This window comes from Mesocricetus auratus, unplaced genomic scaffold (genome assembly GCF_017639785.1).
Source record: "Mesocricetus auratus isolate SY011 unplaced genomic scaffold, BCM_Maur_2.0 Super-Scaffold_100013, whole genome shotgun sequence".
NCBI lineage: Eukaryota > Metazoa > Chordata > Mammalia > Rodentia > Cricetidae > Mesocricetus > Mesocricetus auratus.
In genome coordinates, this window is record NW_024429196.1 from 38,127,759 (window position 1) to 38,142,261 (window position 14,503).

A 14,503-nucleotide genomic window follows, 5' to 3' on the forward strand; every position below is an offset into this window, starting at 1 on the left:
AGTGATTTCCATCTGCTGCAAAAAGAAGCTTCTTTGATGAGGGGTAGGAGCTGCAATCTTTGGTAGAGTAAGGATAACTATTTAGAAAGCAGTTAGGAATTACACTCGTTTAGGAAAATGGCAGTTTCAGGTTCTCTTCCAAAATCCATGGCATCACTAGCCACTGGTGGTTGGCTAGATTTATAGTACCAGGCAAGATTTCTCTCCTATTGAACAGCCCTTAAATCCATTTTGACAGTTGTTGATTACTGCCAAGATACACCTTTAAGAATATCTTACTGTGCTGATCATTGTGGATCATAGGTTTCACAGTTGGATTGCTTTCCTTCCTTGGCAACTTGAATCATCTTCCTGTGTGATGTAAGCTAGTCCTCAGGAAGGAGGCTTTCAGATCAGATCCTGGTAGAATCTTCCAAATCTTGTGTCTAAAGTGTGTGGTATCTTCAGGAATGGGAACTTATATTCAGACTTCTGGAAGGCAACCAAGAGCAATAGCAATAACCTATATTGTTTTGGGCATCTCTTGGACTCCCCTATCCACCATCTTGAAAGGAGGTTTTTCACGTTCAATACTGAGGTTTTGTTAGGCTTTTTAGGTTAGGTTTTGTGTATGACTCTTGGGGAATATATACAATTATATGTAATTTTCTATGGCTATCTCAAATATCCTCTGATATGGGATAATGCTCTTGTAACGTAAAGATTTGTCATTCCTATTGGTTTAATAAAATGCTGATTGGCCAGTAGCAGGAAGGGAGTATAATCGGGGCTACCAGACTAGGAGAATTCTGGGAAAAGGAAGACAGAGACAGATTGCCAGTCAAATACAAGAGGAAGCAAGATGAGATTGCCTTACTGAGAAAAGGTACCAAGCTACATGGCTAAACATAGATAAGAATTATGGGTTAATTTAAGTTTTAAGAGCTTGTTAGTAATAAGCCTGAGAATAGGCCAAACATAAGCTTCTGTGTGTTTATTTGGGACTGAATGGCTGCAGGACTAGGCAGGACAGAAATTTCCATCTATAATCCTCAGTGTTATTTCTCCCAAGAGAGTATTTTTACCAGCATCATTATTATGTATATCAGTGAGTTAACTAAATTTTTAATTCTTTTTTGATTCAAAGAGTTGAATTTAGATATTATTGACATTTTGAGAACTCCGGAAAATGCAGCCCAAATCAAGACCTCAGTTTCCCAGACTGAAATTTCTGAAGAAGATATGCATCATGAGCAACCTTCTATATATAATCCATTTCAGAAAGAAATGTTCACATATCTGATAGATGGATTCAAAGTGTCTATTGTAAGTAAATTAATGACTTGATAGGTGTCCATTTATAGAAACAGAATAGAGGTCTACATGTCTAAACTATGGGTTTCAAAAAGCATATTTCTTTTTTGCTGTTCAGTATTTTTCTACATTTGAAACAATTTGAATTGGTTTTCAATTTTGTTTTTTGGATGGGTTATTTTTTACTTTGTGGAGTTTTGTTTTGTGTGTTTGTTTGTTTGTTTGTTTGTTGGAAGCAAGGATTCACTATGTAGCCTAGGTTGATTTTGAACTTATATTTCTCATGTCTCAGTATCCTACTAATTGAGATTGCATGTGTGTGCCATTATGCCTGGCTTGGGTTTTCAATAACAGAGTAATATATTTTGCTGACTTACCTGTTACACAAAATGAGTAACAGGTAAGAGTAAGGTTTTGATGATTACTATGGCTTAAATGAATAGCCTATTTTTAAAGGGCTTTATTTGTAGTTATATTCTTGAGTTTCTGAATTATTATAACATTTGTATCTTGGAAGAAACATAGCTGGTGCCTTCAAAATGATATAGAGAATATTGATGGGTGTCTGGCTTCATATACCATCATCATGCTTGAGCTTCTTTGGATCATTTATACTTGACCGTGGGAAACAAAATGATCAGTTCACTCTGTCAGTAGTACCAAAGGCCAATCTAATTCTAGGACACCATGAGTCATCATTGTCAATCTCAATCTCTAAATCTAAACTATATTATACTGTCCATCTTTGATCATTAAATAAACTGTAGATGCACTTAGAATTCAATCACTCAAACAGAGATCTTAAGAGTTGAAGTAGCCGACGTTGGTGGTGCACACCTTTAATCCCAGCACTCGGGAGGCAAGGCAGGCGGATCTCTGTGAGTTCGAGGCCAGCCTGGTCTACAGAGCAAGTTCCATGACAGTCTCCAAAACAATACAGAGAAACCCTGTCTCGAAAAACCAAAAAAAAAAAAAAGAGTTGAAGTAATTGGAAAACCTTTCTAAAAATCTGGATAAATTCTAAAATACACTGATTCCAGTATTAAGCCCATGTGACTTGTTCATTACTAGGCTACTGTTAGATCTACAGTTAAAATAACCTGGTTGATTATACATTAGGAAAAACTGATGATCAATTTCTATATAAGTCTAAATTTGTAACTACTGTACTTACTGTGGTAGTACTGACTCAACTTTTAATTATGATTTCCTTGTCTTTTATATTGTAAAATCAAGGTGGCCTTATCTACCATTGTTCTCTGGTTGTTTTGTGATTTTAATTGACAGTCTGTAAGCCCTCGGTAGTTTTTGAAAAATGGCTCATGATATTAGCTTGTCCTTCTGTACTTACCTCTTTTTCTACTTGTGGCAAAAATATATAAAGTTCTGACTATTGTTGCAAATCTATCTTAAACTCTCATGTGTGTAGACATGTATATGAGTGTCTTACTTAGAATATTGTAGAATATTAAATCTAGAATGAATCATGTTCTATTGCCTTCCTTGAGTTGTGTGAAATTAGTATAGTATTGCTTAAGTAGTCTGATCCTGAGCAACCCAGCTTGCTCAGCAGGTAAAAACATGCAAATGTTGATAACCTAATTTTGATCCCTAGAACCTATGTAAAGGTGAAGAAGATAACCAACCCCACAAAGTTGTCCTTTGACCTCCACTTGCATGCTGTAGCACATAGACACCCTCCTTTCACATACTACTGCTACTAATAATATTTAGTTTTTTTTTAAGTCTGATCCTAATTCACCTCTATTTTAACTTAGGGTTCAAATAAAACCAGTGGTTGTAAGCAACAGTGGACTAAAATCATGGGGTCCTGTAAAGAAACTTTCCGAGTTCAGCTTGGAAGATTGCTAGCACATATTTTGTCACCAATTCATACTGTTCAAGAAAGAAAGCAAATATTTGAAATAGTTCATGAACCAGCTCATCAGGATATACTTCGAGACTGTCTTAGCCCATCCCCACAAGTAAGTGTCTTAGCATTTGATAAAGCCTTTCAAATTCATAGTTGTTTCCAGTACTTAGAAGTTCTTTATCTAAGTTCTTATACGGTCTTAAATGGTTACTTCTTGCCATATTGTAAAGTATTTTCCTTTTTAAAATACAGTTTTAAAGCCCAGGTGGTGGTGGCATAAGCCTTTAATCCCAGCACTCGAGAGGCAGAGGCAGGCAGATCTCTGAGTTTGAGACTAGCTTAGTCTACAAGAGCTAGTTCCAGGACAGCCTCCAAAGCCACAGATAAACCCTGTCTCGAAAAACCAAATATATATATTGTATATTATATATATGTGTGTATGTATGTATGTATATATGTATATGTATATACACACACATATATTTTTAATTAAAATCTAATTATATTACTCTCCCCACTTTCCTTTCTTCCCTCTAGTCCCTCCATATTCCCTTCCTCCCATACTCTTTTTCTTTATTATTGTTCCATATATGTGTGTGTACAAATATATAAACATAATCTGCTGAATCTGTTTTTGTTGTTGAAAGCTCTTCATTCTCCTTTTATTCTTTACTAGATAGCATGTCCTCTCTAGGAATGTTCTTTATGCCTTTTCATAGCTGCATACTAGCTTTGTTCTGTTGGCTTTCTCCTGGAGTTGGAAAGCTCACAGCTACATTTCTCCATTCAAATTCTCCTCCTTTCAAGATAGTTTCTCATCACTGCCTCTCACAACCTCTTTCTATCTTGTGAGGCTCACCACGAGCAGGGCACTGTGCTCTCCTTTGTTCACCACTTAGCCCTAGACTAGCTCACTCTGTCTTTTTTCTAACTCTTCCTTCCTTTAGTACATTCAGAACACTTCATTCTGAGAACCATCACTGAAAACTTTACTTTTATACACTGTTGTAATTTATAAAGATTTATAATAGATTCAGTTTCTTTTTTTTTTTTTTTTTTTTTTTTTTTTGGTTTTACGAGACAGGGTTTCTCTGTATTGTTTTGGAGGCTGTCGGTCCAGCCTGGCCTCGAACTCACAGAGATCCGCCTGCCTCTGCCTCCCGAGTGCTGGAATTAAAGGCGTGTGCCACCATCGCCCGGCTAGATTCAGTTTCTTAAGTTTGTTTTGTTTTGTTTTTATGAGATGGAAACTGTTGTCCAGGCAGATATTAAATTTGTGGGATAAAGTGAATTTCCTGTCTTTGCCTCCCAAGGTGTCTACTTTTTTTCTCAATATATTTTTTTATTTAAATTAGAAACATGCTTGCTTCACATGTCAATCCCAGCTCCCTCTCCCAACCCTCCTCCCTTGCCCCTCTACCAGTCCCCCGCCAATCTCCCACCCAATCGCCACATCATTCCCTAGGGAGGGTGAGGTCCTCCATGGGGGATTTCCAGAATCTGTCACTTCATCTGGGGCAGGGCCTAGGCCCTCCCCCATGTGTCCAGGCTGAGAGAGCATCCCTCCATGTGGAATGGGCTCACAAAGTTCATTCGTATACCATGGTAAACACTGATCTACTACCCAAGGCCCCAGAGATTGCCGAGGCCTCCTCACTGCCAAGGTGTCTACTGTTTGAAAGCTGAAAAAAAAAGATCTTTCTACATTTGTCCTAATACCTTTTCTCATCGAAAAACTATCGATTAAGGAATAAAAAAAAGAGAGAGATTAGGAACAACTTACTGTTTGAGAAAATAGGTGTTTCTTTGCCATGTTCTCATTTTGTAGCTCAGATTATCTAGAAACTGGTAGTAATCCTTCTGCTTATGCCTACAAATGCTGAGGTGTAAGCCATTGTTCTTGCCCCCCCCCACAGTTCTTTAAAGACAGTTTAGGATGCCTTTGAATAATAAGCTGAAATAGTTTTGATGTAAAACGAACATTACTTCTAAGACACATAAGAAAATACCCCAGACATGCACAGCTTTTCTTTATTTGCCAACTCTTCAGTGCTTTTACTGCCACAGCATCTGTTACTGTTCCTCTTTTGGTCAGGTAGCAGCTGCTTTCTGACTAATTTCAAATGCTGCATTGAAATAAGCGTTGCTACTTTCACTGTTGCGTATGTTCATCTTAGGCTCTTAGCAACATGATGTGATTCAGCATGTTTGTTTAAATATCACCAATCGTTTCTAGACCCAATTGTTGACATTTAATTCTGTTTGCAGTTTAAAATGCCATAAAGCCAAATTCAAATCATTGAAGATTTTAAAGGGCATGTGTTTAGTTTGTTGGCATAATTTTTGTTTAACATGTATGTACATGTGACAGTCAGATATGATAGGCATAATGTGGAAGACCCACCTAATCAAAATAGGAACAAAAATTTGGTTTGAGTTTGCACTTCAAAGGATGGCTGTCATCATCTTAAGAACTCTAGTTTGGGCTTTAGGTCTGTTCATAGACTGGCCCACAACAGCCCTCCTCTTGACACTCATGTGGAACTCATGATAGGCAGGATCTTACTGCCTTTAGTTTCTTGCCTCTTCTTTTTTTAGAGAGTAGTCTGTATTGACAAGCTAGGGACAGTCTTTTGTTCCTGAAACTTACCATTTTCTACTGAGCAAAACACAAAGGAAAGGAGATGGAGATGTACTTTTACTTTAAGTTAAAAGACAGGTTTCTCTTCTAGTTCAGTGGTTTTGTCTTTTCCTTTACCCCCACTTTATATTCTATTTTTCCTTAACAAATTCTCCCAGAAGTTAGCTAACTAGATTGCTTCACTTCAACCATTTATGAAAAATTTCTAATATGCACAGAGAAATAGAATAGTCTAATGAATACCACATCACTATCATATTAAATATAGATTTAATATTTGATAGTGTCTTTCTCACACTGGTGGTGTCATTTATTCTGTTTCTAATTTATTTAAAAGTGGTTTGTAGAAATCATGAAATTTTTTAGATTTTTTTAAAATACTTTTTTCTATTATCAAAACAAATAAAATTAGAAATATCTAATACATAATTCATTTTTTATCTACTCTGGCATACTATATTGAAATTAGATCCAACCAGCTAATTTTAGAAATATATTTAAATTTATTATTAAATAATTTTAAACCAAAAATAGAAATATAATTAACTATTATTAAATAATTTAAATGGAAGAAATAAAAATTCTTTATGACTAAAGCATTATTACTTTTTTTAAAGCATGGAGCCAAGTTGGTTCTGTATTTGTCAGAGTTGATACATAATCACCAAGATGAGTTAAATGAAGAAGAACTGGAAACAGCAGAACTGCTTCTGAATGTTTTAAAATTATGTGGTCACAAGTGCATTCCTCCCAGTGCCCCTTCCAAACCAGAGCTCATTAAAATGATCAAAGAGGTGAGTCTGTCAATCAGAGTTGTTTTTTAGGAAATCCTATTGAACACACTTAACACAGTGACTTAAAGATTTTTTTTCATTATTAGGTAACATTGATAATGAGCTTGCAATGATTTTTTTTTGGAGTCAAAACACTTTATTCAGAGACTTGGGGAAAGGCTGGGAAGGTCCATACTGTCCGCTGTCCTCCACTGGGCAGATCTTGAGTCTACCCGTCACTAAGTGCAATGATTCTTTCATTTTTAACTACAAGAACTTTTGATCAACATGGAAAAAAATAGACTTATTTTGAGGAGCTTTCTATTCTCTTCGGTTCTAGTCATCCATTATCTATAGCCTACAATGAAGGAAAGTTTTTTTTTTAAAGATTCATTGATTTTATGTATATGGGTGTTTGCCAGAATGTAAGACTGTGTACCACATATATGCAGTGACCTTGGAGAGCTGAAGAGGAATCAGTTACAGGTAGTTGTGAGTCATCATGCAGGTACTGGGAAATGAACCCCAGTCCTTGACAAAAGCAACAAGTGCTCTTAGCCAATGAGCTGCTTTTATATCAACATGAAGTACAGATTTTGTAGTGACAAGTAAGTCAATACATAACTGAACTTAAGGATTCTTTAACAAGCAAGTAAAATAAGCAGGTAGCTATGTAAACTCAGCAGGCTGGAGAACATACTTAACTTTTTTGTTCTAATTTCAATGGCTCAAACTATACAAAAAAATTAAGGAGATTATAATGTTGTTTAAGTGGCTTATATTTTAGTAGTCTGATCTCTTAAGAGTAATAATTTTTGCTTATTAGCTTGGTTTCAATATTACTTTGTTAAGCCCCATGTTAATATTATATGAGAAATAACAAGTTTGGGGGCTCAGAATATAGATCAGTTTGTAGAGTGCTCACCTAAAGGGTCTGGATATAGTGGTATACATACTCCTGCAATTCCAGCACTAGGAAGGCTGAAACAGGAGGATTGGGAGTTTATGGTCATATGTGGTTACAAAGTGAGTGCAGTACCAGCCTCACATGCATGAAATCCTGTCTCCAAAAAAAAAAAAAAAAACAGAATAAGTTTTATATATTATTGTTTAAATCTTTAGGAACAAAAGAAATACGAAAATGAAGAGAGTGTGAGTAAAGGTGCGTGGCAGAAAACAGTCAACAATAATCAACAAAGGTGAGTTATAATGTATTCCAAAGTCCTGTTCTTCAGAAGTCATTCAGTTCTGTACATTTAGCCGTTTGTTTGTTTGATTGATTGATTTTGGAAGCTTGTGAGGTCACTTTTTTTGTTTGTATGCATATGTGTTTATGTCTGTGTGTGTTAGAGTCTGTGTGCATGTGTATGTATATATGTGGAATGCCGGAGATGGAACTCAAGTTCTTGTGCATGCTTGTGGAATGCTATACCACTGAGCTGTGTGTACCCCCAGCCCTCAAATGTACTATTTAATGTTCCATGGATGCTTAACTTTGGAACAATCTTGTTTAGTCTCTTTCAGCGGCTTGACTTAAAATCCAAGGATATATCTAAAATAGCTGCAGATATCACACAGGCCATATCTCTCTCCCAAGGAATTGAAAGAAAAAAAGTGATTCAGCACATCAGAGGGATGTACAAAGTCGACCTGAGTGCCAGCAGACACTGGCAGGAACTCATCCATCAGCTGACACATGACAGGTATGTGCTGGGAACATGTCTGTGTTCAGCTTTTAGATGTGATGTTAAGTACTGTTTTCAATATAGAATTGAGATTTGTAAATCTAAGGAAACATTTTTATCTAATTACCATTTTCAAATTTTTTAAAGATTTATTTATTATACATACAGTGTTCTGTCCGCATGTATGCCTGCATTCCAGAAGAGGTCACCAGATCCCAATACAAATGGTTGAGAGCCATCATGTGATTGCTGGAATTGAACTCAGTACCTTTGGAATGGAAGAACAGCCAATGAGTGCTCTTAACCACTGAGCCACCTCTCCGGCCTCCCATTTTTTTAATCTTTTAAAAATAATTACATGAGCTTTTTTTTTAATATTGAAGAAAAAACAGGCAGTAGCTCTTCAGATAGTAAAATTGACAATTTTACAATTTTTTTAAATGATAGAGAAATTCTCAAAAGTATGATTGAGAAATAGATCTTTTTCTAGCTTAGACTTTATTAATATGATTTTAAGATGCATTATGAGGAGGCTAAGAAAAGAAGGTAGCTTAGTGGTTAAGAGAGCTTATGGCTCTTACAGAGGATAGGTTTCAGTTCCCCAGCACACTCAGGGAGCAGCTCGCAAACCATCTGTCACTCCAGTTCCATGAAATTCAGTGCTCTCTTGTGGCCTTCGCAGGCACTATGCACACATATAGTCCACATTCATACATGCAGGAAAAATGTTCATACATGTAAAAATAAATCTTTTTTAAAAGATGAGTTATGAATGACACAAAAAGAAACTGTTTAATTATTTATATTTAATTAAGATCACTAGTTACAGTCAGGCATGGTGATGAATGCCTTTAATCCCAGCACTTGGTTGGCAGAGGCAGGCAAATATCTGTGAGATCAAAGCCAGTCTGGTCTATATAGTGAGTTCCAGGATAATCAGAGCTACATAGTGAGGCTGTCAAAAAAAGATAAGATTGTTAGCCTGATTTTGAGTGCTAAAATACACTAACAATTATATAATAGTGGAAATTGCAAACAGAAAGAATTACACTTAGAAAGTTTATAAAATAGCATGTGCCTTGGCTATGCTAAATAAACCCTGAGGTCATCCCCCAGCACCCCCCAAAAATGTTTTTAAGTACATGAAATTGGGAAATTGGGGTACATATTCTCTACTGAGAACAACAGAAAAAAGGAAAGAATTCAGTGGTTTTGAATTTTAATTTCAGTGGATGTTTATTGTATTTAATGGCAAAAAGTAAGGAAATTTGTTCTCACGAAATATATTGAAGAGTTAATCTTTTATTATTTTGAAAACTTACATAGATATAAAAGTATAATTCCACTATCCCTGAAGAGCAAAAAGCATGGGTAATCTCTTGATGTATATTAGACTTTTTACACAAATTGAAAATACTTAGTATTGACAGAGGGTAATTTGACTTCTTTGTTTGCTTTATGGTTCTTTGAAACAGAGTCTTATGTAGCCTAGGTTGGCCTTGAACTTGTTGTGTAGCTGAGAGGGACTTGAACTCTTAATCTTCCTACTTCTGCCTATCAATTACTGTGATTACAGGCATGTACCATTAGTCTCAGCTGTGAATTTTATTTTTAAAATCATTATTTACTATACTTTAATTTTGTTTAGATTTTTTTCTTGTGTCAATATGGACAACAGGACATTAGCTGGACATGTTAGCTGTTGTTCTTCAGAGCTTTGGTGGTGCTATACCCTGGATAAGTGCATGTTCTGTTCGGAGACCTATAAATGTTTCTTGCTCTGGAAATACCTTAATGAGTTTATCAAAATGCAGAAGGCAGTAAATTAATTGGGAACATCAAAGGAATAGTAACAGTAGCATGGTAGATACATAATGATGCCAGAAAGTTATGTTTTGGGTAATAGAATTAAGAGTGATTTTTTTAATCTGCTTTCTAAAAAATGTACTTACTATAGTTTTACTCTTTTCTTTCATCTATATCTAAATTTTTAATATGACATATACTACAAAAAAGGAACTATTGATCAGTAGAAAAATGGGAGCTCTAAAAAACTAATTTGCAGAAAATTTTCCATTAGCTAATAACCATGTTAAGTATACTGTGTTGTATAATGCTGATAAAGTTTTGTGATAGTAGGGACATGTTTTAAATTTTTTAGTATATTTAACATGGAAGGGGGAAATATCATGAAGCCTCTCTGTTAGATAAAGAACTACAAACAACTAAGGAATACTGAGAGTGGGAGAAATAGTTTTCCCTGGGGAAGAGTACAGCAATTGTTTATCAACACCAAGTTGTCAGCCCTGAAAATATACATACAAGTAACATTATGCAAACTGAGCAGGTTGCATTTATATATTTAGGAGAGGGAGAAGGGAGAGGCACAGATAGAGAGAGAGGGAAAGGGAGACGGGAGGCGGGGAGCATGAATTTGAAAGAGCAAGGGAGAGTATGTGAGAGCGGTTGGAGGGAGGAAAAAAAAGGGAGAAAAATAATGTAATTATCAATGACCTAACTCAGAAATTTTCTTTAAATTTTGGAACAGAAAATAAAATTTAGTATATACAAGAAACTAGAAGCTGCACTTACTCCTGAAGGGAACTTGAACTGGACTCATGGACAGATACTCTCTGTGTTAGTCTTTATCCTAGGTATATGCTTCCCCTAATGTACAAATTGCTATTTTATAATTAAACAGGTCCATTGCATTTACAAACTCAGTCCTTATAATGACTTTAAGGCTGCATGTCCTTGGATGACCACAAATTGTTTTATTTCAACTTGCAGAGCAGTCTGGTATGATCCAATCTACTATCCAACTTCGTGGCAGTTGGATCCAACAGAAGGGCCAAACCGAGAGAGGAGACGTTTGCAGAGATGTTATTTAACTATCCCAAATAAGTATCTCCTTAGGGACAGACAAAAGTCAGAAGGTAATAGTAACTTTGGCCTTGACTTGTAGGTATGGCAGATAACTAGTTATTAGATAAATGTCATGTACTTTTTTTTCTCAACAGGTATGGTCAAACCACCACTCTCTTACCTATTTGAAGATAAAACTCATTCTTCCTTCTCCTCTACTGTCAAAGACAAAGCTGCAAGTGAATCCATAAGGTAGGTCTGATTACATGCCTTCCTTGACTCTTTGATAAATGTATAAAAAAAAGCTCATTGTAGGTTTTGCTTAGTGTTGGTTTCAGATAATGCTGTGATACTACGAAAGTCTTGTAGAGGCTTGAGACAAGACAAGATTGAATGACAAACTCCAAATGCCATTTCTAACACAGGGATTTAATGGATGTTAGTCATCATACTCTGACCCTCCCTAGCCTATTTATATTTTATAGCTGACTTTTTAGTTTCTGTAAAGTAGATAGGGCTGCTGCTGGTGCCACTACAGGAGTGGAATGTAGTGACATAGAGGGTCAAATTCCCGTTTCTACCTTGCCTACCTGCCTGATCTTGGGCATGTTATTTAGCCTCTCTGCTTCAGTTTCCCCACTTCATAAGTAAGGGAAATTATCATATACAGGCTTTTCATACCATTATTGAACATTAAATGTATCAGTATGTATTAGTTATTATTAACAGTGTTGCCATATTCTTATTGTGATAATTATTATTGTATCATTTTATAGTTATATATCTTTACACTCTAAAAGACAGTGACTTCAGAACAGAAATTTTCTGATCCCAATGTCCCTGTTTTTCCTAAAAACAACAAGAACAACAAAAACTAGATTTCTTCCACACATTGAAGTATCAGTGACCTAACACAGTGTCAGTTGCCTACTTAAACTAGGAAACATTGGTGTTTCTTAAGTAGCCAATCTATATATTCTATAGGCAACTGCAGGAATCCTTAGTCTTTCCTACAGATTTCCATCACTCCTTCTCTGATTATATTTATATTATATAAATAGCACAAGATCATCATTTGGGTTTTGGCACACCAGCTTACACTACTGAAACGCTAATCTGCTTTGCATTAGTATTTTACTAGATTAAAAAGCTGAAATGTAAAATTGGGCAAAAAATTGAATCATAGCAATTTTAAACGTGTTTTGACAGAGTGAATCGAAGATGTATCAGTGTTGCACCATCCAGAGAGACAGCTGGGGAACTGTTGTTAGGTAAGTTAGCTTCAAAAGAATTTCACTCATATTCATCCTTCCTTATTTTACTCTTAAATAATTTGAAGCACTTTTTATACAGAGGTAAATTTTTTAAAATATCATGTAGGTAGCTTTGCTTTGACATAATAGAGACTGCACCCACTTACCTACAGGGCCCAAGTAGATGCTTGAAAGCACAAATAGTACTGTTTTCCCATGTGCATATACCATGTTAAGGTTAAATTATAAATTAGCCACAGAAAGAAGCTAATAAAAATAACTAACAAAATAACACCACCACCATCAAAGCTCTATGAATATGAGGCCTCTCAAAATATTTTATTGTACTGTCACCTTTATACTTAAAAGTACAATTTTATGGCTTCGCTTTGCATATGTGGATAGCCAGCATCACTACTCTTGCTTTTAGGGGCCATTATTAAAGTAAAATAAAGATTATTTGGTCATAAAGTATTCAACATTATAGCAGTAAATCTGATAACCAACTGATGGCTGACTAGTAAGCCTGGATACACTATCCGAAGAGATGCTTCATGTTTCAGATAGGAAGGAGCAGGACAGTACTGGATTTCATCATGCACTTAGAGTAACAAGATTGAAAATTTTTAAATATTCATTTTCTATATTTTCAATGGAATATTTTCAGATCATGGTTGACTATAAGTAGCTGAAGCCTCAAAACACAAAACCACAGACTAGTCCAATTGTCATCAGAGAGGCTTCATCCAGCAACTGATAAAAACAGATGCAGAGACCCTCAGCCAAACATTAGGTGGAGCTCAGGGAATCCTGCAGAGGATGGGAAGATAGGATTATAGGAGGGGTCAATAACACTACAAGAAAACCCATAGAATCAGCTAACCTGGGCTCACAGAGGCTCACAGAGAGTGAACTGGCAACCAGGGAGCCTACATGGGACTGACCTAGGCCTTCTGCATATATGTTACAGTTGTATATCTTGGTCTTCTTGTGGGACTCCTAACAGTGGGAGCAGGGGCCCTATCTTTGGCTCCTTTGCTGGCTTTTGGTACCCTATTCCTCACAGGTTGTCTTGTCCAGCCTTAATACAAGGAGGGGTGCCTAGTCTTACTGCAATTTGATATGTCATACTTGGTTGCTATAAATGGGAGGCCTGCCCTTTTCTGAGTAGAAATGGAGGAGAAGTGGATAGGGGTGAGGCAGTGTAGAGGTGGGAAGGACTAGGAGAAGAGGAAAGAGGAGAAACAGCTGTTGGGTTGTATATAAATATAAAACCACAAATAAAGTGTGACAGGAACTACTCTAATGAATTTGAAGAAATGACATTTGCTGAAAGTACATGTTCAAAATGTTTTATTAAGTTGACTTTATGGGTAAACATTTTTATATTCAATCATTCCTTTGATTTTGGCAAGTAACAGAGTAAAGCAGATCGGTGCACTTGTACTCTAAGGAGAAAGTAATAGTTGAACAAGTCAATAGACAGGCAGTATAGATACATGCTTTGCATATATTCTAATTTTATTTTTACAGTAGTTTTGGAAACTCAGCTGTCACACACACCCCTTTTTAAGTAAGAAAACCAAGGCACAGAAAGATTAACATCTGAGATCTTATGAGTACTGTTTTAAAGTATTTATTGAATTGTGGAACTGTTTCTAGCTGCTGGTTTTCAGACTCAAGCCAAAAGACTTCAGAGGTCCCACCTTTCACCAGTTAGAACGGTACATACTTTCACCAGTTAGAACAGTACATACTTTCAAACCAATACTGTCCAATTACTTCCTGCAGGTAAATGTGGAATGTATTTTGTGGAAGACAATGCTTCTGATACAGTTGAAAGTTCGGTGAGTGGAGGCTTATGTTTATTTAAACCTAGAAAAAATTTTAAAACTATGTAAATCCAGTATACTGAGAGAGCTCATCCATTATCACTCTGTATAGATTAGTGTGAATTACAACCACTTTTTAAAAGGTTCTTTTACAGGGAAGACTGCAGTCTCCTCTTCCTTTTGGTCTGTGTCTCAGCAATTAGAGTTATGATTCAAATTCTAACACATGTCTATTGTTCCATGTCATTCCTCCTCATCAGTGTGCTGAACAGCAACAAGTAAATGCTC

The 14,503-nt window shown here is 36.0% G+C and overlaps 1 protein-coding gene across 4 annotated transcripts in view; it reads left to right on the plus strand.

Moving 5' to 3' along the window:
• Positions 1-14,503, plus strand: part of Lyst (lysosomal trafficking regulator) — a 165,957-nt gene that overhangs the window by 107,768 nt on the left and 43,686 nt on the right. For all 4 annotated transcript variants that reach the window (XM_040755607.1, XM_040755606.1, XM_040755610.1 and 1 more), the window contains 9 exons: positions 1,127-1,305; positions 3,072-3,278; positions 6,425-6,601; positions 7,703-7,779; positions 8,095-8,283; positions 11,056-11,201; positions 11,286-11,382; positions 12,340-12,401; positions 14,175-14,230. In XM_040755607.1, the coding sequence (XP_040611541.1) occupies positions 1,127-1,305; positions 3,072-3,278; positions 6,425-6,601; positions 7,703-7,779; positions 8,095-8,283; positions 11,056-11,201; positions 11,286-11,382; positions 12,340-12,401; positions 14,175-14,230 (1,190 nt within the window). The remainder of the gene's footprint in view (positions 1-1,126; positions 1,306-3,071; positions 3,279-6,424; positions 6,602-7,702; positions 7,780-8,094; positions 8,284-11,055; positions 11,202-11,285; positions 11,383-12,339; positions 12,402-14,174; positions 14,231-14,503) is intronic.